The sequence below is a fragment of the Pteropus medius genome, unplaced genomic scaffold, assembly GCF_902729225.1.
Source record: "Pteropus medius unplaced genomic scaffold, Ma_sr-lr_union100, whole genome shotgun sequence".
Taxonomy (NCBI): domain Eukaryota; kingdom Metazoa; phylum Chordata; class Mammalia; order Chiroptera; family Pteropodidae; genus Pteropus; species Pteropus medius.
The window spans coordinates 26163464-26189936 of NW_024351730.1; the positions used below are offsets into that span (position 1 = coordinate 26163464).

Here is a 26473-nt window from a genome sequence, read left to right on the forward strand (position 1 = left end):
CTTAACATTTAATTCTCACTACAATGATTCCTCGCAAGATTGCAGTGTTATTTCCATTTTATAACAAATAAAACTGGGAATCAAAGAGAAAAGAAGAAATGGAACGCTACTAATACCTTTTAAACCTCAGTGCCCCTTCCAGTTGCACTCCCTTTTGCCTCCTCATTAAGGTAACTGCTAGCATGATATTTATATTTATCATCCCTTGTTTTGGTTTATGGTTCACCTCGTATTTACTTCTACATGGTGTTACATGTTTTTGAAGTCTATATAAAAATTTCAGACAACATAAGTTCTCTGTAGCTTTTTTTTTTCCTCAGTGAATCGTTGATTCATAAGTGAATCAACATTTGTGTTGATTGATGTAACTGTAGTTCTGTAGTTCATTTTTCACTGCATCAAAGTATTCACTGTAGGAATATTTGGCAATTTATTTGACCATGTTATTTGGCTAATGATTCCAGGTTCTCTCTGCTACAAAGAATACTTATATGTCTTTTAGTTTATATGTGAAAGAAGAGTTTCTCCAGAGTAAGTGCTGGATTTTTTTTTTTAAGACAAGACAGGAACAATGGTTTGAAAATGGCAAAAAGGAGCAAAGAAGACACCAACCCGTATCCAGGCTCAGTGCTTTGTGGGTGAGGGAAGCTACCGCAGGAAGAGTGTTATGGAGGCTTCAGAGATGGAAATATTTCCCCACTATTCCCAGGGTGACTTCCTCCCTGCACCTAACCTTGCTTTTGATCATCTATTTGGCTATATATGGATGCAATAGAACTGCAAGACAAAAAAACAATCAAGACCGACTCAGAGAATTCAGACTTAATTCAATAGAATCGTGTTTCATATTATGCTTGTTTTTGTGAGGTCTGTCATTTGTTCTAACCTTATACATCATAATCATCTCAAGTCCATTATTCATTCTATTTAATCAGTAAATATTTATTGAGTGTCTTATGTACCAGGCACTAGTGGATTCTGGTAATACCAGTATCAACAAGAAAAACCTATTTTCTTGAGTCAACTAAATGAGCTCTTGGTGAAACTAATGGTTATATCATTATAAAGCTGTTGAAGCAGAGTCAGCCTTGGCTTATGTTAGTTTCTCCTACACCCCAAGTTCCTTTCCCAGCCTTCTTGAATCTACCCACTGGAGCACCTTCAATAAAAGTAAGGAATGGTCAAATGGACTCTACTGGAAGAATAAAACATTGAAATTATCACTCATGCATTATTCTTTAACAAATATATCTATCTGGAACTTGGCAAAAAAATGAAGCAAATAATTATGGGACCATATGGCCACAAAGTCCAAAATATTTACTACTTGGCCATTTACAGAAGAACTTTGCCGACCCCTGTTCTAGATATTTACACCCAAATTCTTAAAAACATCCTTGACCCCTCTCTTACTCTGGGACTCTTATGCCCCACATCTAATGTGTCGGCCAAACTTATGGGCATCTGCTCTAAAATAGATGAATCCAACCATTCCCATGGTCGTTTGGCAACTGCCCTGGTCAGAACCACTGCCATCACTTACCTGGAATACAGCAGTAGCCTCCCAACAGGTCACTCTGCTTCCACTCTCCAGTCCATTCTAAACAAAGCAGACCCCACTCATCTTCTCAAAACTCCCCAGCAATCTAAGTAAACCCCAAAGTCCTTACCATATGGGGTAAGGCTAACATGGCCTCCAGTTACCTCTCTGATCTCATTTCCCTCACTCAGTTTATTTCAGCCATTCTAGCTGATTGGCTGTTCCTCTAACGTATTGGGCACACTTGTTACCCCAAACCTTTGCTCTTGCTGTTTCCACTGCCTGGAAAGTTGTCTCCCCCAGATAACCACATGACTCACTTGCCTCCTTCAAGCCTTTGCATAAATGTTTTCCTCTCACTGAGGCCTTCCGTGACCACCGTATTTAAAATGTCCAACTGAACCTCTTTCTAGCATTCCCTTTTTCTGCCTCATTTTTCTCCTAGTTACCTCTTTACCTTCTAGTGTGCTATATTATTTTTTAACTTATTTTGTTTATTAATTATCTCCCTATTAGGGTGTAACTTTCCTGAGGGTTTTGTTCATAGAATTGTTCAAATTCCCCCTATGAGAACAGTGTTTATCACATAACGAAATCTCAGTGAATAGTTGTTGATTATTGAGTCCCAGGGCAGTAGGGAATACAGAATAGAAGGCTAGTCAAGAGACCTAAAAAAGGCCATTCTGGAAGGAGGAGCCCTTACCGGCCAGAGGCGAAGAAGAAAGAAGTAGATTCAAAAGACTGAGAAAGAAGGTCACTGGAGTAAGGGGGAGGCAAGACGGCATTGTCTAGTAACATCTAGAAGAATGGGACATAGGACAAGCAGTTTGGATCAGGCTGAGTGGCAGTCCCGGAGCATGCAGGTCTGGGAAGGAGGAGGCAGGGCACCAAGGCAGCCCTTTAGCAATCACAGCGACTTCGGGGGCCTTCAGAGTGAAAGCTCCAGGAAAAGCAAAGAGTACTGAAGAATTCTAAAGACGAATTAGATTATTTCTGTTTAAAAGAGCGGATCAACCTCATAATGACCCAAACTAATTAAGTCCCACTCCTACACACATCTTTTTATTCAGTAAATATTTAGCATTGTTCACAATTCTGAGACAGGTGGCAAGGGGAGGGCAGCTTGAACGACGTGTGCAAAGCTGACCCACTCTCAAAGGGCTTTTGTTTCTCCCACGTTTAGATTCCTGATACCCATTGCATTCCAGCAGACCAACCGCCCCGTACCAGTTGTGTATTCACTCAATACTGAATTTCAGCTCTGCAATAACGAAAAGGTGTTTCTGATGGACCCCAACACATCTGATATGTCACTGGCAGAAATGGATTACAAAGGAGCCTTCTCAAAAGGTGAGTTGTCTCCATCACCTTCAGAAAGTGACTCTGGCTGGATTTGAGATTCTTTCGGATAAGTGCCCGGACTAGCATCTCTGCTCATCAGCTTTCAGTCAATTCTCCAGATGCCCCTGGTGTGGGTTCCAGAGCAGCCAATGTTTAGGCGAGGAACAGTCCCATATTCTTCCTCCACAGCGTTTCACAATTAAGATTACATACTTGACACTATATTGACCGGCAGGGCGGCACTATAAAAAGGCACTGGTTTGATTAGTAAGAAGACTGGCGTCTCCAACCAGATTCTAACGCTTAACTTTGGGTAAGCTGCTTTATCTCTAAGTCCCTCAGAGATTACAGTATGATCCCCACTGCCAGCCAACCTCAAAGGTATGTTAAACATACATGTATATGTGCTCTCCATCATGCTTTTTCTACTTAAAATGCTTCCTCTGCCCCCTCCCTGCCCCAAACATGGTCTCCTTTTCAAACAGCCAGCTAGATTTTTCTTCCCCTTTAGGTTGCTACTTCACTGCTAACCTCCTCGAAAAGGCTTTCCCTGACTACCCCAGACAACCTCACATAGGCCTCCATGTTTTTCACTTTCACAGAACACTATTCATTTATTATAGTACTTATATTTTTTTAATATTATGTAATGTGTATTATATATTTCTTATTTATTGCCTATCTCTGCCATTTGACTGTAAATTACGTGAGAATGGAGATTGTGATCAAATGTCAGATTTCCACACCACACCACCAGTGCCTAGGTTCTCAATAAATATTTGTTGAATGAATAAGTTATTTAATCACCTGCCTTCTCGTAATAACCCCTTCTGTCTTTTTCTTACTTTTAATTTTCTCCTCATATCTGAGTTTTTTTCTCATCCTAAAAACACATTCAAGTTTTGCCCATAACGGAAAAACAAAAATCCCTCAATTCTTCTTCCTTCAAGCTTCAGCCCATTTTCTCCTTTTCTTTTCCTAAAGAAGTATTGAGCATACACACTTTCTTCATGGCCTTTCTTCACAATCACTTCTTTGTCTACCTGTTGCAGGCTGGATTTGTCCCACCATGGTTCAGAAATCTCTCTTGTCAATGAGAGAGATTTTGGCGTCCACGGATTTTGACTTTTTTCCCTCTATTTGCTTTCCTTCGTTCCAGCCTCACCCGACACCGTCTTGCCTCTCCGAGCACTTCTCACTCTCCTGTCCTAGGTTTCTATCCTCTGCCCTGCCTGTGTTGTTTTTTCCAGGTTCTATGATTAGCTCTTTCTGTTCTCACTTCAGTGCTACCTCTGGTCATCCCCATGGCTTGGCCCATCCCTTTACTCAGAATCTCCTGTACTCCTACTACTCCACAGCTATTCTAGAAAAGTTGATCTTACCCCTGATCTCACCTGAGTGTCATTTCCTCGTTTCACATGCAATCTGAAACTACCAAGCCTCTCCAAGTGGATGTCTTTCAGACATCTAGAGATGTCTAGAACTGAATTTATCTCCCTCTAAACATATTCACTTCCTCTAAATATATTCTTTCATATTCACTGTCCCATTGAGTGGCTCATCATGTTTCAGGTGCCCCAGGCAAAAACCTCAGGGTTTTCCTCCAGTTCTATGCCTCCCACACCCATCTGCCATTAAAATGAATGGTATCTGACTCCTAGACATTTCTTGAATCCTTCCCCCTGCCTCACAGCTATGTTTTAGATACCTGTTTTTCACTAGGACATTAAAATAGCCCCCGTCTGACCTTCGTGACTTTAGTCTCTTTGTCTTTCTTCCATTCTCTGTTTTCTGAAGCCCAGCTATGTTGATATTATGCCCCTCCTTAAGACTTTCCAGTATTCCCTGTTACTTATATACTTCGGTACAGAATCCACAGCACCATTAGTCTGTCTTCTCAAGAATCTCTCCTGCTAGAGCTTCTACATACCCTCCAACCTGGTCACATTGACCTGCCACATAGTAGATGTTCTGGACAAGTGTTTGGAGCCAGACGAATTTGTACTCAACTCCCGTCCTTCATGTCACAGATACGAAAATTTAGACAAGTTATCTTAAGTGGGAATAATAATTGAACCTATCTCTTAGGCTCTTGGGAGGATTAAATATGATAATGTAGGTGACAAATTGTAAAATTGTCAGCACTACATGAGTTCTTACATGGGAAGGACTTAGTACAGTACCCAGCATATAGTATGAGTTTGATAAGTATTTTTAGTAATTGCTTATCTTTTATTTCTGTCTTCTCACTCACCTTTGAATCCCCTGCACATAACAGAGTGCTTAGCACAGCTTAAATGCTTAGTTATTCTTATTGACTAAAAGAAGCAATACATGAATGAATGAGTATTTTAGGGGCACGTGGATTCATAGAGCTCTTCATAGAGAGGTACTTTGACTCTAAGACAGTGTGTTAAATCCTTTCTACCCCTGACATTTCTTTCTCTTTGATCTTAAAGTCTGACCTAATTTGTGCCTCTCAATCTTTCCAGGTCAAATCCTTTATGGTCGAGTACTTTGGAACCCAGAACAAAACCTTAATTCCGCTTACAAACTCCAGCTGGAGAAAGTCTATCTTTGTACCGGCAAGGATGGCTATGTGCCTTTCTTTGATCCCACGGGGACAATCTACAATGAAGGGCCACAGTATGGATGCATTCAGCCAAACAAACACCTAAAACACCGATTCCTGCTGCTGGTATGCTGTTAGTGTTATAGAGCTGACACTTGCTTAGATTTTCTCAGCTATGAATTCTGCCGAAAGCAGATAAAACCCCTCTTGATGGTTTCTCTCTCTCTCTCCCTCCTTCCTCCCTCCCTCCCTCTCTCTTTCTATATATAATATATAATATATATTTATTGTTTTTTCTCTCTGATCAGCTAAATTCTAGTACATAGTGTCAAATGTGATGGTTATGGTGAGTAAGAAGGACAAGCTATTATTAATGTCCCAGGAAAAAGAAAGTCTAGGCCAGTGTTTCTCAAAATATGGTCCAGAACCTTCTGAATATCCCCAATGCTCTTTCAGGGAATCCACAAGATCCAAACACTTTTATAACAGTATGATGATGCTTGCCTTTTCACACTCATTTCCTCATGAGAGTAGAGTATATGAAAGGTTTATTGATATGGTTTCAGAATGTACACTACAACTAATCTTTAAAAATACCACCTATCAAATTTTGATTTAGTATCAAAAAAATATCTACGATTATCTGAAAAAGCTATTAAAACATCCCTTCCTTTTCTAAGTACAAAGCTTCGTGAGGCCAGATTTTCTTCATATACTTCAGCCAAACAACATATCACAACTGAAGAAGAAGATGTGAGAATATAGTTCTTTTCCAGATTTGCAAAAAAATGTAAAACAATGCCAGCTCTCTTTCGAGGCTGTGGGAGTGAATATAGGTATTTTCTCTAAAAATACGTTACTTATGTTAATATGTGATAGATTTTTCATTTCCATTTTAACATGAATTAGCAAATAAGTATTTTTTTAGTTTTGTAATGTTAATTTTAATATAGTAAGTACTGATAGATATAAAACACATAAACAAAAGACTTTTGGGGTCCTTAATTTTTTAAGCATATAAAAATTCTGAGACTATATAGCTTGAGAATTACTTTCCTAGGCTAGCCCACTGTTTGTGTTTTGAGATCACAGAGGCCACCAAGTGTCCACCCTTGAAGAGGGCATTGGGCACCCAGAGGCAGCTGTCACCTTAAGGAGAGGGCTCCTGCAGCATGTACTCTCTGACCCAACCGAAGGCAGGAGGAGAGATTACCTTTCTCCTCCTAGTGACCACCACCTGCCAGTTCAGTTGCTCCAGCTTTCTAAATCTTGTGATTTTTTTTTTTCTGAAATTCTAGGACCGCAGCCAACCAGAGGTAACTGATAAGTACTTCCGTGATGTGCCCTTTGAGGCCTACTTTGCATCTGAGTTGCCTGACTTCCATGTGGTCAGCAGCATGCCAGGCATGGATGGATTTACTCTGAAAGTGGATGCACTCTATAGGGTGAGTGTGGTAAGCAGAATAGACACACAGGACGGAGGCCACTTTAAAGGTTGCAAAAAACAGTTCAACATCATCTCTGGACTGTCAGTTTCTTTTTATAATATTCTTGCTGGCAGGTCATTTTTATTGTTGTTAAGCTTATCATTTACCCCAAATTTTCACTATCTATCCCCAATACAACAATAAATAATAAAATTCTTTAATTTGCATATAGTCACTTGTTATTGTGTATACTGGGGTATAGACGATACTGAATTTTTCCATGTTGCCTGCTTTTTGGCTCTGCGTGGACCCAGCTGATTTTTACAGGCAAGTGGAAAGCATTTAACAAAATCATAAATACAATATAGCAATTTAGAATGGCAACAATTACTAGTATTCGATAAGCAAAAATACTCTAAGTTTCAGTAATAAACAATAACTTCCAAGATCAAATTCCACTTTTTTTCTGTCTCCAAATGGTAATCTATGACCTTAGATTTCAGAACTACCATTACTCTTCAAAGTTAGTTCAAAACCATTGAAAATTTTAATGGTGGCAGGTGACATGGAAATGAGTGGCAAATGATATAACTGCTTAGGAGATGATCCAGGAAGTATTCAGATTTAGCAAATTTTTGTCAAGTATCTGCTTATCATCATAGAGTAGGTGTTTAGTGAATATTTGTTGAATGACTCTGTTTTAGTTCAAGTTTATCAATAAATAGTAAATTAACATAACAAACAACTGAGAGTCACTGGGAATAAATGTGGTCATTAATACTATTACTTCACTGCTCTCAATGAAGACCGACAAGTCATAAGCACTTACTTACCTAAAGAGGCCGTGAAAGATAAATTCTTAGGGCGATTCTATATGCAGATAGGGAAAGAGAAAAGAATGTGAATAACTGGACCAAGATCACCCTAATTTGGAAATAAAATTGAATCTATATATTTGATCCAATTCTCTAACAGTAGACACCAACCATTGCCAATGCTTGTCTTGATACCATTTATCTATCAAGGCTCGTGGTGGCACCTGTCTTCCCACGGCCTTTCTGTGGTCTGTGGGCAACAGTGACATGTTCAGTTTGTCTCCTGTTTTCCTCCTGCTGCAGGTGGAAGCAGGACACCAGTGGTATCTGCAGGTGATCTACGTCATTGGCCCTGACACCATCTCAGGGCCCCGGGTCCAGCGCTCTCTCACGGCCCCTCTGAGGCGCAACCGAAGGGACCTTGTGGACCCTAATGGTCAGCTGACTCTTGACGATTCCCTCATCTATGACAATGAAGGGGACCAGGTCAAGAATGGCACCAATATGAAGTCCCTGAATCTGGAGATGGAGGAGCCAGTTGTCGCTGCTTCTCTCTCGCAAACCGGGGCATCTATTGGCAGTGCTCTCGCTGCTATCATGCTCCTCCTTCTGGTGTTCCTGGTGGCTTGTTTCATCACCAGGAAGTGCCAGAAACAGAGGAAAAAACCACCCACAGAGGACATTTTGGAGGAATACCCTCTGAATACCAAGGTGGATGTGCCCAAGAGGAGCCCAGACAGAGTGGAGAAGAACGTGAACAGGCAGTACTGCACTGTGCGGAATGTCAACATTCTGAGTGACACCGAGGGGGCCTACGCATTCAAAGGTGCTAAAGTGAAAAAGTTGAATCTGGAAGTCAGAGTTCACAACAATTTACAAGACGGAACAGAAGTTTAATGGAGGAGACCCATGCGTATTTTTTTCTAAAATCATTTTTATAAAACGGGGGAAAATACTAGTATTTTTATAATCTTGCAAATTAAAAAGGGAAAACTATAGCTTTGGGCGGTGGAAGGCACACATAACATGCGTCAAGTCACAACTGAGCTACCTCATTGAACAAAGAAACACTGAGGCCCCCAGAGTATTCGAATAGTTCCTTCCATCAATCCCTTTAATAATCTCGGTGGCGGCAATTGCTCCTTCTGCAAGGCCGATCTTAGAGGGCATGTGCTTGAGTATTAGGACAGGAGTTAGACCATTAGGTTAGCTGATGGAGTTCAGAGGACTGGGGAATGTACAGTGGCGGATCTCAGATTGAGAGAGTGGGGTTCAGGGCCTTTGGTTTCCTCCCCCCCGCCTCCAGCTTTCTTCTACTTGGGCATTTCCTGGGCCTCTGGGCTGCATAGTTCAAATTGCTGACACCCAGATTCCATTCAAAATTCTGCTAATCAGCACAACAGTTGTGTTTGCTCACTCTACCCACTTGACAGCCTGTGCTCCATGGCCTCTAATTGTACTTTACATTTCCAGAGCCCTTCTCACCTGCGGGTTCAAAGTGCTCTAGACCAGAACACTTCACAACTCGTGGGAGAAACCTCGGGCCTCTTCTGGCAGACATCAGACATCAGGCATGAACCCCCTTAGGGCGGGGGGAGACTGAAACCTGGGGAAAGGAGCAGCCTGGCAAGCACCTCAGAGCACATTCCTGACGCTCTGCACCCTAGGCCCAGGGAGATGTGCTTGTGCCTGACGACTTCATGCTGCACCAAGGACATGTCAAGACATCCTCTCTGTTGAAGGATGCTACAGACCGTGGCCTTTTTATTCGGTATTGTCACGGATGCTTAAAAAAACCTATCACATTTCCTGCTACCCCAGGCTTTGCCCAGTCTGATAATAGATAAACCCATGTACTTTGCTAGCCATGGGGTTTTTATTTTGTTAGGACTTCAGAAAAGTAAGTGATTCATTTGAATAAAGCAAATTAGGAGAAAGTCCAGGCCAGAGTGAAATCAGTTAATAGATGCCTGCTAATACTCACAGCAGATAAAGGCACCATTCCTGGTACTATATTTCAGGGATTTCTATTTTGGGGGTTTCTTTTCTGGTAGCTCAGGCACTTATTTTACCATATTAGCACATGACAAGGCCATAAACACGTGGCTTTTAAATGATTTAGTGTTCAAATGGTAGCTTGACAATTTTGCACATAGTACGCACATAGCTTGCTTTTGTGTTTTTGTTTCCTGCCTTATTGGCAAAAAACATAAGCATGTATGTCATGTTTTGAATTGGAAGCACAATTCCATTATTTAGGAATAAAAGACACGTTCTCTTCCTCATGCATGGCACACCATAATCACTGAGCGAATAACAGAGCTTTCACATTGTGTAATATTTGTGTTAGAATGACCCAAGCTCTTTGAGAACATTCCAAACTGGCAACACTTTGGTACTAAACACTAGAAAGAATGAACTGTGAAAAGTTTTAGGCATCTCTACCAGACTCCAAACTCCTTGAGAGTAGGACCTGTGTGAGCTGTGCCTTCGATTATTCAGAAGTGCCTTGCACATAACAAGCACTCCAGAAATATTTGTTGAGTGAACAAATGACTGGTGTCATGGGTGAGTGTTAGAAGAGTAAATTTAGGAAGGAGAGGTGAGAGAGTATGGCAATATTGCAAGGGCAAGTCGAGAAAAATAAAAACTGTCTCTTCTGGATTATGAAATAACTCCTTTCTTTGGAACGAAGAACACAACTATACATAGGCATGACTGGCAGTGATAAAGTTCCCAGGAAAGGATGAAGTGGGGAAGCCCAGAACCGAAAATCCTGACTGGTCAGGTGCTACTTGAGACCAGCTCAGGCAATTTGGGGCAGAAGTTCTGTATCAGCCTCACGAACATCAAGAATTGGTGTCTCATGGCTGGAGAGCTCACTAGCTGGGCACAGACTCTTTTCCAGAACAACCTAATGGGTAAATGCTAATTCTATAAGGAAAGGAAGCCAATCATTTAGGAGGCAACTTTTGATATGGCCCATTATTTATAACTGTTCCTAGTGCCAGAATGCTTATACGTTAAAGCAGCACCTTTCCATTTGCTCAGATATTCTTCTTACAAATCCCTGCCATCACTACAAAATAGGGCACACGCATGGGAAGAGCACAGGTGGCAGAAGAAAGCTCATGTGGGAAGAAAAGGAGATTGAGCTCTCCAAGTGCTCCTAGCAGCCTCCATATAGAAGTTCAGGCATGACAAGGGCATCTTCCTAAGAGGCCCTTGAGATGGTGAACTATCTGTTAGAAAGGAAAGCCCTGGAAATATTCCCGCCTCCCTTCCTCTCTGCCCTAACCACTACATACACCTCATTGAATGTGGTACTTTCTCTAGTGGAAGCACATTTATTACATAAGAAGTGTTGAGATACAAAGTTGAGATTGACTCCTTTGATATAGAATTTTTCATTTTGTTTGCTTTATACTTCACATTAGGGATCAGATAATTCAGTGAGTGATGTGGGATAATATTTCAGTCGAAACTCTGTTTTCAGTTTCTCTGACTTGCCTTGTGTGTGTTTTATTAAACTTTTATACCATGCCTTTAGGTGAGAAGGTAAAAACCCCTCACAGCTTGCTATTTGCTATCATGAGCTGGCTGCGAAGGTCAAAAGAAAGAGAAGTCTGCACCAGTTTTCTGCCTCGCTGCCCTTTTATTATCCCCCAGGCCTCCTGGGGATGCCTGCAGATTCTTATTGGTGGATGGGAAATAATGTCGAAATGTGTTTGCAGTTTTATGACATTCAGTCTGTCCTATAGGAATTTTTATTATTCTTGGATACTACACACCTGCTCAGACTGAGTAAAACATTTGTGGTGCTGTCAACCTGATTTCTTGACTCTCAAATGATTTTTGTATTTCCAATACAAATTTGTGTGTTATGGATTTCTGATTTCTCTAATAGCATATGCCACTATATAAATTTGTGTTAATAAATGACAGTCTGGTGGTGGGTTTTTTTGTTTTGTTTTGTTTTTGCTATGTTCTTTTTAGATTATTCATCTCATTAACTTAGGACATTGCCATTGAGATGGCAAAATCATTCCAAACTTTGAGGCAGCTTTTTGGAGAAAATCCTTCTGAAGGTATTGAATCTCAGACACATATTAATAGTGCTAAGAGCAAGATAAAGAATAAATTACATGTTTCCAGATCATCATAGCTCTCTCTCTCCTTTTTTTTTTTTTTTTTTTTTTTGGTGGCAATCAGTTGAACCCCAGGACAAAAAGAAATAATTAAAATCTCTATGTGCAATACAATAAGATGATTATTCACACTATATTTATTTTCATCAAGCATTCTCAGGATAGTTGATCTAGTGTGAGAATGGCTGTGTCCTTTTATGCACACACAAAAATCTAAGTGTCCAGAACACCCTGGAGATAACCAAAGCACCAAATAAGAGTTTAATGGCTTGTGGAGGGAAAAATGGCAGTCAGAGTAAGACTGAGCCCAGGCAATCTCGGCATTCTGCAAACCTGTGCATTTGTGTGCCTTTTCCCTCTGTAGAATTGGTTTATATATAGTCTATATGTATAATATGTATATTGCCAAGAATGGTGACCAGAAGGGCTTTGTTGGTACCTTGTCATGATACATTTGCAAACTCAACAAGACTTGAGAAAGCATGTTTTCATAAAATTTGGGAAAAGGACACCACAACGAAGCTTGGGATTTCCTTAGACAGTGCCAGAGACTTAACAAAAGCTTCACTTCCTCACAGTTTCCTATGATTGTTCCTTGCCTCGCAGCATGCTCTAAGCCCTGGAACACATTTCTCAGTGGGCCGGTGGAGAAGCTGTATCAGACACCAATCTATGAATGGTTTGAATTGGCTTTGAAAATGTTCCCTGAGACCTGAAATTTCATAGCCATAACATTTAGGAAACTTGGGAGTAAGTGGCCGAAAATTCGTTCTTATTTAGATTTTTCAATATCTCATAGACTAGGATTTTAAAGAAATTCGGGGAGCAAGAGAAGATTATATTGAGAATGTCTCAATGGGTTCAACCTCATATAATTGTTGATTTTGTAGGTTAAAAATAGTCCAATATCAGTAGCGTTATATGGCTCAACCTAATATTAAGAAGCCAGTAAATGTCAACAAAAGAAATATGCAGCCCGTAGAAAGCCCTAATAAGGATTTACTTGAGCCACATTTTCAAGACATGCCAAGAAGCAAGATCTCCATGGACTGAGAAAATGCTCCTGAGAGAGGCTGTTTTACAGGGTTTTTAAATACATTTAGCATCAAAGGAAAAATGTAAAGAAGGTTACATGCAATCTATTGGTGGTAGATTAGGGAGGTGGAAGAAAAAGCGGGGAAATCTCTAGAATTGGATAAAGCGGAAAAAGGAGATATATATATTTATTTTACATTGGTGGACACAGGATAGTTAACCTTTAACAATTACAGCAGATAGAGATGGTAGTGGACAAGAATATAATGACGAGGAGGTTGGTGTCTTCGTGCTTTGTTGCCAGTGGGTCTGTTTCCGAAGGCTCTGAAAGAAAAATACTCTGACATTCCAAAGGTATATTATCCTAGATGTACAAGAACAATAGACAGAGCTCATGTAAGGTGAAGATTAACCTTTTACTAAGAAAGCTATAGGCCTGGGATGTGACTACCCAACATGACCTGCCCAGTTAGGAGTTAGTGTTCAGATCATCCTGTGTGGTTACTTTAGGTCACTGGGCTCGTCAAGCCTGCATGTTACCCCCTGAGCTTGTCAGGTCTGTGTAGCACCCTTTTTATTTACGTCATGGTGTATAATAGAGATTTTTGTCCCCAAATGAGCCTGAGAGAACTCTAACTAGGAGCCCTTTAGAATGATGTACTGAGAGGCTAGTAAAATTCTAGGGACAATATTAAGAAATATATTGGTCACATCTGGCAAGCAAGAGCAAATGACTCCTTCATGTTCTCCAACTCATTCAATCCTCACAACAACCCTATGAGATAGTTCTAGGTTACTGTTCTGGATAATTTTCTTTGAAAGTTCCATACGAATCCCGGGATTTCAAATTGTCTGTGAACAAGAATCAGCCTCTCACCAAACATGGAATCTGCCGGTGGCTTGATCTTAGATTTTCCAGCCTCCAGAACGAAGAGAAACCTTCTGTTTATAGGCTACCTAGTCTATGGTAGTCTGTTAGAGCAGCGAGAACAGACTCAGATACCGCTCTTCTCTATTTCTGTGTCAGGCTGTTCCCAGCCTTCTTGGTTGTTCTCTAATTTGGCCTCTGAACAAACCCTGGAATTTTCTTCACCCAAGAGAGTCACCTGCTTCTCTTTAGGAAAGGGTACCTGTCTCACTTCCATCTTTAGCTTTTGCCCTTGGGGCTTTGTTATGGAGCCCTGCACCTTCTGCTACATCTGGAGAACCCACTAATGTGAAAGGCAAAACACAGAACTGTAAAATCTGACTTAACATAGGATATAACCACTACAATTGCCCAAGTCCACTTCTAATTAGCTCTCACTTTTGAACTCCAAATGGCAGACTCTATACTTGCCCTATAGGATTTTAATTTCCTTTTCTCTGATTTATTTTTTAATGGGAACTGCAGAACTATCTTTTTAGAAGATGGATCAGATCACCATGACAGTCTCCCTCAAAACTTTTAATAATTCCCAATTACTGCTAATTTATGCCCAAATACCTGAAACACGTTATTCAAATTCAGCCTTGCCCAAAAGGTGAGGCGACATAAGGGCTGAGGCTAGTGCTGACTGAGTCCCAGTTATGACAGTTTTTACTTATGTGGCCTCGGGTAAATCACTTTACCTTTCTAAGCTTCAGTTTCCTCCACTGCAAATTCTAGTAAAAATAGCACCTCTCAGAGTTGCCTTGAAGATAAAAGTGGTGATGGAATCAATCACCCACTTCAATGACTGATACTCAATAGATGGTAGCTTTTCTTACCTTCTAGTCCATCCTTCAAAACATACCTGCGCATAATTCGCTCAGTACAAGTAGGGCTTTAACTTTTAGCCTCCTTCCTTCCTTTTGTTGTTCCAAATGCCTATAATGCCTTTCCACCTTATTATCTCCTGGAGTCTTTGGTTCTAATTCTCATACTAGAGAGCCAATAAGCTTAGCAGAGGGACTAAAAAAACTACCTGGATTCAAAAATTTAGCCCTGCCATTTATTCCCAGTGTGATTGCTTAAATTACCTAATCTCTGTGTCTTGTTTCTTTATTTATATAAAGGGGGTAACAATAGTATCTATCTAATAGGGTTGTTCTAAGATTTAAATTAGTGCATATCTGTAAAGAATTTAGAACAGTGCCTGGCACAAAGTAAATGTTATAGGCTGCTAATTAGTGTTAGCTGTTCGCCATCTGTACCAGGCCATAAGCTTTTGGGGAGTGAGGACTATCCATCTCTGAATCCACAGTGCCTAGAACAAAAAAGCGTTGCAATAAATCTGGAGAACTTAATGTAATTGAAGAAGTTAAAACTGAGGAAATGGGTTTCAATAATAGGTTGATGGTAGACCAGGCAGAAAAGTTTAGCGACCCCGAGTGTGGAGGGCTGGGTGCGTTTGTGTGCAGAACTTGAGCCTCAGCGGCAGATGGGCGCGGCTTCCCTCTCTCCCTCTCCCTGGCCTCCGGGGGCGGTCAGGTGGAGTAGGAGGCGGGAGGAAGGGCAGGAGGAAGGGGTGCGGTCGCAGTCGCGGTCACGGTCGCGGGCCGGGAACGAGCTCCGAACACCAGCCGGCGAGGCCGCACACCTGTCTAGCTGTTCTGCCGCACACCAGTCCCCGCAGCCTCGCTTCAGGGTAAGTCCCGCCTTCCCGCGCGCAGCCACGAGCCTCGCCCGCTGCGCGGCTCGGAACGACCCGCGCGCCTTGCGCAACTTCCCCGCGAGCGCAGCGGGGTTTCGGGCGGGGCTGACCTGGCGCCTACGCCGCAAACCTATCTGGCAAGTGCAGGTGCAGGGCCCGAGGGGCCTCCACGGGCAGAGTCCACGTCCCCCATTTAAGAATCAAGGAAACAGGTGCTGGGAGCAAAAGTATGGACAGCGCGGGGCACGAGCTGACACCCAGATGTCTGGGCGCCCTGGACCCTTCTCTTTTCTTCACAGCTAGCAGAGTAGGGATCCAGTTGGCCATCTCGCCCCTCCTCCCCAAGGTCTTGGGAACAAAAAAGAGTAGGGCGTCGGAAGGGTCCTCCGAGTCCAGGGCCTCTCGGGAGGGGTGGGGCTGGCTCCAAGCTCTGTTCTGAGGACTTGGAACCCCACCCGTACTTGTGAACACGTTGTCCTCTTCACGGAGGCAATTTATTTTGTTCTTGTTAATCTTTTTTGGAGGTAGAGGTGTTTAGATATTGGGCGTTGGAAGTCCAGAAGTTTACATTTTCTTGAAAAGATTCACCTTTTTCTTTGATTGCAACAGAGTCCCATTCACTAGACGCGTGAATCACTACTGTGGCATTTGGCGTTTGAGTCAGCAGGTGTGGGATCTGAGTACTTGATTGCAAATGACCATATATAGGAAATTGTGGTCTGGGAAGTCTGGGTCGCCGGAGGCCCCTCTCTGGCTGCTGATAAAATGTTACACCGGAGCTAAATTCTTTCCAAGGATCTGTGATCTATACCGACAGCAAAACTCAACCCTCAGGGAGAGCACATTTGCAACTTTTTTTAAATCGACATCATAAAAAAATGTAACTCACTAAAACATTCTGCAAAGATGTCGCCATTGGCTTTCGTGAAGGAAGAAAACTTCAAACTGACTGAAAAGGGAATTTAAAGATGTAAAGAAAACCAGAACCGTATTCCCAGAGTTCTGTGGGTGTGTAGAGAAATCTGTTTAGAAATAGGAATGGAGGAGGAAGTAAAGGAAATGATGTAGCCGCTCTAATTCCTTTCAGAAAAGGATGTTTAAAGTTCTAGTGTTAAGGTCATTTGGCCTCCACCATGAAGTAGTTCTGAGGCCATGAAGTAATTCTTTACGCCTTAAAACTTAAATCAGTAATAATTGTTAATAATTTGCAAATTATACTGGATCAACACATATTGAGTATCAGCTTTAACCATGTTTGAACCAGGTAATGGCACCTAGCTCCCTAGTTTATTGTGAGGCATATGTTAAATCATTCATTCATTCAATGAGTTGGGGGTTTTTTTTTTATTAGTATCTTGTATGCTCTAGTGAACAAACATGACAAAACGGTTTAGCTTTGCGAAATTGACCTTTTAGTGCTTTTTGTATTACGTGGCACGTAGTAAGAACTCAAAACTCTAGCTGATGTGATGCCACTTATCACTTTTGTATTCCAGCAACAGCCTTCCTGTCTCCTTTTTTACAAATGAGAAAACTGAGGCTAAAAGAAATTGTGTCTAGCTTTAACAGGCAAAAACGGAACTAGTGATACCTTGTAATCACTGTGGAGACGGAGGGAAGTAGTATTAGACCCTGTAACTAGAGAGCCGACAGCACTAGGCACAGAGAGCTTGAGAAAACTGGAACTACTGGTATAATTTCCTATTGAACTTTGTTCTGAGGCTGTCGTTGAATTTTTAAAATATTTTGTTTCCAGGATGGGTGGGAGCAACTTCCATTTCTAAATCAACCCTGGAGATATGCCAGCATGTTTTAATATGTCTACTTATGGAAAATATGCCTGAATTCCCGATCTGGGCTCCATCAAAGAACTGTTCTTTTCACCTCTGCCCCCTACCAAGGAATGGTCTGCCCTAAAGAGCAGGTGTATCTGTTTATAACAGGCTGTGTACAGGCTTGGAGCCTTGTAAAATGTAGATAGAGATTTCACATTCAAATACAAGGAATCAAATTGAAGCCAGCTAAAATTTGTGTTGCGGGCGGGGGGACAATTTTCTGGTTTCTGTTGTTATTCCCTATGATAGTAGTCTGTCCTGGTTAAAAGAAGTCAGCCATCAGCAGAGTTCTACTAGATTTAAATGAGTCAAAAATTGGCTTTCCAGGAAACATATTTGTAAACCCTTTAAGTCAGAGATATTTTTATCTTTTTTTTTTTTTGAGCCCTTTACAGGTCTAGCACCATCCCTTGTATATAGTAGGCGCTCAGTAAATGTTTGTTTAGCAAATGGACTAATTGATGTTAAAGACACATCCTCTTCTTGATGTTAAAGACACATTCTCTTCTAGAGGCTGTTTCTCTTTGAATGTAGGGTTCTGTTTTCTGGATTAAAGATTAAGGGTTAGTGGATTATTATGTTCAGAATCTTCAATTTATACAGTTTAGTAATTTTTTTTCTTTTAATAGGTTAGTGTGACCTGAACTTAAGGCAAAGGTGGTATATCATGGCATCTCTCTGGGTAAGTAAAAATCAAGCCTTCCTAACACGGTCACTTAACTGAGTCCAATCAAAATTTAAAAAAAAAAAATTTTTTTTTGAAAGTTCATAAAAAATTCACCTGAAAAATTAACAAAAAAAAAAAAAAACTAGAGAACTAGAGGATGTCTAAAAGGAATAAAATATAAAAATGTGTTGTAAAGATATGTAGTTAAAATATAACTATGACACCAAAGCAGAAAGGTCAATAACAGAATAAATTTAGTATTTAATTTGGGAATTTATTATATGATAAAGATGACATTTCATAGCAGAGAGAAAAAATGGCTTGTTCAGTAAATAATGTTAGGAAAGCTTCTAGCCATTTGGGAAAAAGTCAATCATATTCCTTCTCTCTTCTTACATTAAAATAAATTTCAGACGGATAAAATACTGAAATGAAAGTGATGAAAAATGGATGAATTTTGAAAATAATCTTGGAGTAAGGAAGACACAACCGTAAACAAACCAAAAGCCTAAAAGATAAATATTGATCTACTTAACTATGTATAAATTTATAATTTATGATGGCAAACAATACTATTAGTAGAGTCATAAGACAACACACCAGGGGAAAATATTTACAGCACACCAGACAAAACACTTATTTCCTTAACATACAAATAAGTTGAATACATCAATAAGAAAAATGAACTTGATGGGAAAAGTTGCAAGGGATGTGAATAAGACATGAAAAGAATTATAAATGTTCAGTAAACACATGAAAAGATGATACACCTCACTGAAAATTAAAGAAATGTAAATAACGCAATGAGAAAACATTTTCTTCCTAAGAAATTAGTAAAGGTAAAAAATATGTAGTAAGACTAATGTTGCAGAGGTATCTGTGGGCAAGACAGGTACTCTGTTCATGAGAGAATAAACTTGACACACTTTTGGATTGTATTTTGGCAATATCTATCACTATTTAAATGTACACACCCTTTAAACCAGTAATTCCACTTCTGGGTATTTATCATTTAGATATACTGGTATAAGGTTGAAAAAATATGAACCTGAGGACATTCATTTATGTTAATGACAATATGCAGACAGCATGGATGGCCAACCATGGGGTATGAAATTAGTAAATTACTCCTTTGTTACTTATAGCCATTTTTATGTGATCATTAAAAAGAACGGAGGAACAAGTTAGCTTTATATATCCTGACATAAGACAATGATAAATTAATCAATGAAAAAAATCAAGTTATAGAATAGCATATATAGAGTGATTTTGTTTAAAAAGAAAATATAGATAGATAGATAGATAGATAGATAGATAGATAGATAGATAGATAGATACACAAATACACTGTTACATGACAACTTTCTGGAAAGGTGGAACTATGAACGAGGGTACTTTTATTTTTTGAGGCATCACCTTCTGGCTTTGATTTTTTTTTTTTAACGATGAACATACATTATATTTTATAAGTAAGGGGCTTATAAGAGGATGCTTGTATGGAGATGTGACCGGCCCTCAGCAAAAGCAGTGCCTAAGGAAGGCGTGTGGTGGCAAGGCTTTGCTTGGTCCCAAATTATTCCCTATCACTGGCCAGGAGGCTTATCTCTCCTCTTTCCAGGTCTGAAATTCTTTTTGCTATTACAGATATATAGCAGAGTCAAATGAAAAAATCTCTCTCTCCAGAATGCTGGTGTTAAAAAAAAAATCTCCCTCTAGCCCTTGTCCATTAGTAAATAGGTGTGGGATTAGTTGGTCAGGCTCTCCAGCTGACACCTTCAAAGTCATGACACATTTCTGAAGGGCTAGGAGAGACCCAGGTGAGTGCGACAGAGGTTTATTAGTTTCTTGTTGCCATTATGACCAGTTATCATAAATGTAGCAGCTTAAACAGTGCCCATTTGTTATCTCACAATTTTATATGTTAGAAACCCAAAATGGGTCTGTGGCACTAAAATGAAGCTGTTGGCAGGGCTGCATTCTTTTCCGGAGACCGGGAAGAATGCACCTCTGAGCTCATTTAGGTTGTTGGCGAAATTTAGTTCCTTACAGTTTTAAGACAGGTACCTGTTTTTTTTATAGGCTGTCATCAGGGCTAACCTATCCCCTAGAGCAGCAGTCCCCAACCTTTTGGGGCCAGGGACCTGTGCTTCTATGAGAATCTAATGCCTGATGATCTGAGGTGGAGCTGAAGCGGTGATGCTAGTGCTGGGGAGTGGCTGCAAATACAGATGAAGCTTCCACTTGATCTCTGCCGCTCACCTGCTCCGTGGTCCAGTTCCTAAAAGGCCACAGACTAGTACAGGTCCATAGCCCAGGGGTTGAGGACCTACTCCATAAAGTCTTCTGCCAATCCTGGTATGTGGCCCCCTACATCTCAGAACAGTAAGGGTACATAGAGTCCTTCTCATGACTGCAATCTCTCTGGCTTTTCCTTTGGGGCATCTCTCTTCTGCCTTCCTTTTCTTGCTCTAGCTGGAGACAGTTCTCTGCGTCAAAATGCTCACATGATTAGATTGGGCCCACCAGATAATCCAGGCTAATTTCCAGATTTTAAGATCTGGAACCTTAATTATATCTGCAAAGTCCCTTTCTTCATATACCATAACACATTCACATTTGAGAAGGAAGCTGTTGTTCTGCCTACCATAAGGGGCTGGGAATGTGGCAATGTCAGGGGATCGGTAGCATTTGTCATTGGGCAACAGGAAGTAAAGTGGGGAGTAGACTAGAAAGAGGAAGCTGTGCTTAAGGGGAGAGGAGGCCCTGGCTCCAGCTGCCTTTTCTTTTGCCTATTTTCCCCTCTTCTCAAATTAAAAAAGCTAATATTTATGAGTGAGATCTCTGAGAACAAATATTAAAAACAACCGTGGAAAACGATATGGCGGTTTCTCAAAAAGAGTTAAAAGTAGAACTACCATATGATCCAGCAATCCCACTTCTGTATAAACATCCAAAAGAAGTGAAAACAGGGTCTTTAAGAGATATCTGTACTCCCATGTTCACGGCAGCATTATTCACAATAGACAAGAGGTGGAAACAACCCAAATGTCCATAGACAGATGAATGGATAAACAAAATGTGGTCTATATATACAGAGAAATATTATTTAGCTTTAAAAAGGAAGGAAATTGTGACACATGCTACAACATAGATAAAACTTGAGGACATTATGCTAAGTGAAATACGCCAGTAATAAAAGAACAAAATATTATATGATTTCATTTATATGAGGTATCTAAAGTAGTCAAATTCATAGAAATAGAAAGTAGAATTGTAGTTGCCAGGGGCTGGGGGAGGGGGCGTTGTTGCTTTGTGGGTAGAGTTTCTGTTCTGTACATGAAAAAAGTCCGGGGACCTGGTTCACAGCACTGCGAACAGTAATACAAGTACTGAGCTGTATACTCAAAAAGATTCATGTGGTAAATTTTATGTTATGCTTTTTACCACAATAAAAACAACACTCAGATTTGTGTAAATAGTCTTATCACTAAATTTTATCTATTCTCTTTTCCCCTTTTACACATAAAAGCACACATGTATACACACACACACAAACACACACATACACAAAGGAGCAATCAAGTCCATGTTTTTCTACAAACTGTAGATGGATTTGTGATACCTGGTATAAGGTGAGTTTACTGGAGTGATCTGATCAAACTGAGTTGCAGTTTCAGTCATTATCTTTGAAGATGAAAGAATGGCTGGTTTGCTAGGTCTGTGTGTTCTATCTGTGTGTTCTACCTAGGAGTATTGCAACCCGGTCATTGTTTCAGATGAGGAAAAATCTATGTTGCATTACTGTTTCCTTTGTTTGAAAATGTTGAATATCTCAATTCAGGCATGTGTTCTACTACTTAACCCTTGATGAAAGGGCCTGATAGCTTAGCGGTTTGTACCCGGATCTAAGGTCTTCTGTCAGATGTTGCCTTTAGGTCCAAAACAAGCACTCAGGCAACCCACAAATTAGAATAGCTTAAAATATGACTCTTTATTAGGATACCATAGTAGTATTTTTTTCCATGTGTGCCTTCTACATGGCTTTCTCATGCAGATATTCTGAGCTCTTTCCTCCATGGCTAATTCAAAACTTTTACAGAATAATAATAAATGTAATTACTATTGTTTGAACTCTCACATTAATATTCTTATTATGCTACTAAAATTGTTCTAAATTAACTCATAATTGTTTTAATCATCACGAACTGTTATAACATCCTAACTTGTTATACCTTCTCCCTTCCCCACTCCAAAGTCTAATTTGCAAAATGAGGAAGGGGAACATAGAGCCTCTCTGGACTCAAGGGGTAAAAGTTTTACAAAAATAATACTTATCATAAATATGACACCTACTAACTTGGTCTTAAAGGAGTTCACACAAAGGTGGTCAAACAACTAAAACAAGTACTTAGTGCAATGGGCTCCACCAGGCGCCGAGTGAAGATAGTCTAGCCACAACCCCAGTTCTCCTTTTCAAAAATTACTTAGTCTCTCACTATCTCAGTTTCCTCACCTGTAAAACAGGTATAATAATAGTACTTACATCATCTAATGTTTGTAAGCATCAAATCAGTTCATGTAAAAGCGTTACCAGTGCCTGACGTGTAGTAAGTACTAGGTAAATGTTACCATCATTATCATTTCAATATACTGATTTTTTCTCTAATAACATATTTCTCGCTCATTAATATTTCTGCAACTTTTTTAGTAAAAATGTTTTCTGCCTGTTTCCTGGGCCTGAGTTTATTACAAATCAGCAGCACCCATAGGAATGATTTTCTCTGAGCCTCCTGAAACAGATGGAGGTTTCCCAAATAGAGTCTTTCTGACCACTCCTATTTCCAATGTTTTCTCATATTTTAAATATATATAAATATATACTTAAGACTATTTTTAGAGCAGTTTCAGCAAAATCGAGAGGAAGGTACAGAGATTTCCCATAGACCGCTGACCTTTACATGCACAGACAGCCTACCCTTCTGTCGACACCCCCACCAGAGTGATAAAAGTGATGAAGCTTCGTTGACACATCATTGTCCAGAGTCCATGGTTACATGACAGTTCACTCTTGGTGTTGTACATTCTATGGGTTTGGACATTTATATATTTTTAAAGACATATGAAGCTCCATACCAACTCCAAGTAAATATACCGCATTACAGTTCTGACAAGAACTACCAGGAGTTAGCGTGGGACTCCACAGGTTTAAGGGCTCAGCCCTCACTTCAGATGCCAGTTGCAAGTCTTAGAGCCACCTACATTTCTGATCAATTAACTGTAAATTTGGGGATTTCCATGACCATCTCAGGTTCAGTAATTCTCTTGAACAACTCACAGAACTCACAGAAAGTGCTATACTTATAATTAGTTCTATTATAAAATCTATGCATAAAGTGAGGTCTGGAAGAGCCCTGGAGGCAAAGCTTCTGTGCCCTCTACCCAGGGAGTCAGGGCGCGTCACCCTCGTTGCACAGCCGTCTGTTCACCAGCTGGGAGGCTCCAACAAGCCTCAGAGTCCAATGTTTACTAGAGTTTGACTACGTAGGTGAGATCGATTAAGTCACTGGTCGTGGGATTGAACTCTGTCCAGTCCACTTCTCTCAGACTGCCAACCCTCTAATCAAGTCTTGGCTGGTCTTCTTAGCTGCAGCCCTGATCCTAAAGCTATCTAGCGTTCCACTTTGAGCCACCTCATTAGCATAAAAAGACACTTCCGTCATTCAGGAATTTTTGGACCTCTGTGCCTGGAACCCGGGACAAAGACCAGATATATTCTTTATTATAGCACACATATATAATTCTCATTGAGGTCTACAGTTTCCAAAGTATCATACCTTTATTTTTTTTTTCACTAGAATTATATCAGCATTGGCACTAGTTATCTTATGTTGATCAGAAACTATGTTTGGAAGTTATATCTTTAATGATAAGTAACAGGAGGAAATGAGTTAATGTTTTGTAACAAATACAGATTGGCAGGCAGGATCACTCGAAACATGAGGTCCATGGAGAAGAAATAATAAAAGGGATTCCTGATGACAGAAAGGTTGGAGAAGGCTTATCTAAGGCAGAAAGTTGCTAATAGGAAAAGCTAATCCACGATAATGTGTTCATGGTGAGAATTAGAGAGCGCAGCTTCCCCTCCCCACCCAACCCTTTCTTTCTTGGGAACAAGATTGGTGCAGTTTGACACTTGAGGACACAATATTCCCATTTCTGCTCTGTAACCTAGAGGAATGACACCTGTGGTAGGGCCCCCAGGACAGGTGCAATATGCTAATGTGAGAGAGAATTTAGGAAAGGTAATGCCTTTCCAATTTTGTGGCACCATGGATGACACCAGCCCTGGGCATTTGGATGCTGTTGGTCCTGGGTACAGGGAGTCTGTGAGAACCCTGTCCAGTTTCATATTTCTTGCTTCGGTGGGGACACCCCATTACATCTTATCCTGGTGTGTTGCTCTTCCTGATCATGCAAATTTAATACATGTATGGGGAAAATACCTGTGTTACACACATGTGCATGTGCTGAATTTCTCTGGTCTTCTTCCACTCTACCGCACCTCAGGGCTGGCTTTGAAAATGGACTTGTCACATCCCAAGCAGAGCAGGCATCGTACTTGATTAGGTATTCTTCGGCGTGATTGTAACTTCCTGTCTGGTGTGTGTTTTAAACCATGTTCCCTGAAGCTTCTTTAGATAAATATTGGCCCTGAGACAGTTACAAAAATGGCTCTCTATAGGAAGTTAATGAAAAACAGGTTAGACCTGGATTTCAAATCAAAACATGAGAGCTTTATTTCAGGACAAAGCCTTGAAAGGAATTGTGTATAACCTGAGTGAGAAGAGAGAGGCTTCTTGGGAATGAATGGAATGAATTTTAAAGAGCTGTGCCTTGCCACTTCCTGACCCAAGCTTGACTACCATGGAGCGAGGGTCTCTCTTTCATATCTAATCATAATAAAAACTATAATTTGTCAACCTAATGAGTAGCCTTTGGAGAAGCCTGGCATATCAGAGGCAAAGAGGAAAAGAAAAAGTTTTAAATGGAGAGCAAGGAATATGAAGGGGAAATGATATGATTTGATTTTCTTGAAAGTCTATTTTCTGATGGATGCAAGGCAGTAGTGACAGGGAACCTTCCATCAGCAGCGATCACTGCCAGCCTGTGGGAGAAGATGAGGCCCCTGGTATTTGCCCTGCGTGACTCAGTGGTTACCAGTTTTTTCCTCTTGCATCTTACCAGCTATATTAGCTTCCTGGGATTCTATTGTCTTAAACCACCGAGTTTGTGGCGCTTTTGTTGTAACAAAGTGCCACAAACTCGGTGGTTTAAGACAATAGAATATTTTTGCCTCGCTGTTCTAAAAGCTGGAAGTCCAAAGTCATGGTGTTGGTAGGCCAGGCTCCCTTGGAAACCTATGAGGGAATCCTTCCTCTATGCTTCCTGGCTTCTGGTGGTTTAGTGGCGATCTTCGGTGTTCCTTGGTACAACTTCAATTTTTGCCGTTATCTCTTCGTCGCCACATCACAGTCTCTCTGTATGTCTCTGTCTTCACATGACTGTCTTCTGAGCACCCCAATTATATTGGATTAGGGGCCCGCCCTACACTGGTATAACCTCATCTTAACAAATTACATCAGCAATAACCTTATATCCAAATAGGTCACATTTTTGAAGTACTATGAATTAGGACTTAAACACATCTTTTTTGGGGAAACAGAATTCAATCCATGATTCCTGCTTCATTTGACCATATTTCATTTCAGGACCTTTTATAGTAAACTTTCTTTGGTTTTGGAAACCACCTTTTACTTGAAAAATTGAGTGAGACATCTTAAGTTTCCAAGTTTTGATTGCCTTTTTTTTAGTCTATTCCACTTTTCCTTTTATCACAAAACTTTATGACCCAAAGTGTTTTGACATTGAGCAGAGAGTCATCACTTCTCCCTGGCCCTTCTGCGTCTTGGAAATTTATACAAGGCTTTGACTTGAAAGCTTGACTTTTGGACATGGCCTTTACAGGGTTTTATGAAGTGAGGAGTGATTTGGCTTTGCCTCACCTTCAGAATCTACCTGCAGCAGCTGTTCTTCTTGCTCTGAATCATTTGGCTTTAAATATGTTTCTTGTCCGTTGGATGGGCACCTTCTATTTTTCACTTTTATTCATTATTCCAAACGTTAGTGTTTAACTTCTTGCAAACTCTTTGCATGAAGAAATAGGTACAGCTGGCTTTCATGAGTCAAGGACAGACTGGCCTTTCTCAGGGGTAGTAGCAGACACATCCCCAGGCCCATCGTGGCCACACCAGTGGTGTCAAGGCCTCATGTGCTATGACTGACCTCCAAAGGATAGTTTTAGAAGATCAGGGGAAATTATATTGGCATGAAGAAGATGGTTCAAATGAGATGCATCCTAGCCTAGTAATTAGGAGCAAAGACTGATGAGACTGACCACTTGCTGGCTGCGCGAGCTCA

The 26473-nt window shown here is 40.5% G+C and overlaps 2 protein-coding genes across 6 annotated transcripts in view; both read left to right on the forward strand.

Annotated features, from left to right (window-relative positions):
* FRAS1 (Fraser extracellular matrix complex subunit 1) overlaps positions 1-11854 on the forward strand; it is a 409779-nt gene extending 397925 nt beyond the window's left edge. For 3 of the 5 annotated variants that reach the window (XM_039845532.1, XM_039845530.1, XM_039845534.1), the window contains 4 exons: positions 2724-2890; positions 5374-5579; positions 6752-6898; positions 7999-8592. In XM_039845532.1, the coding sequence (XP_039701466.1) occupies positions 2724-2890; positions 5374-5579; positions 6752-6898; positions 7999-8592 (1114 nt within the window). Of the gene's footprint in view, positions 1-2723; positions 2891-5373; positions 5580-6751; positions 6899-7998 lie in introns of all 5 variants that reach the window. The other 2 variants (XM_039845531.1, XM_039845533.1) reach the window with 1 other exon arrangement.
* A 3476-nt stretch (positions 11855-15330) lies between these two features.
* ANXA3 (annexin A3) overlaps positions 15331-26473 on the forward strand; it is a 49554-nt gene continuing 38411 nt past the window's right edge. Inside the window, exons 1-2 of the mRNA XM_039845535.1 lie at positions 15331-15487; positions 17958-18010. Of these exons, the coding sequence (XP_039701469.1) occupies positions 17996-18010 (15 nt within the window). The 5' untranslated portion in view covers positions 15331-15487; positions 17958-17995. The remainder of the gene's footprint in view (positions 15488-17957; positions 18011-26473) is intronic.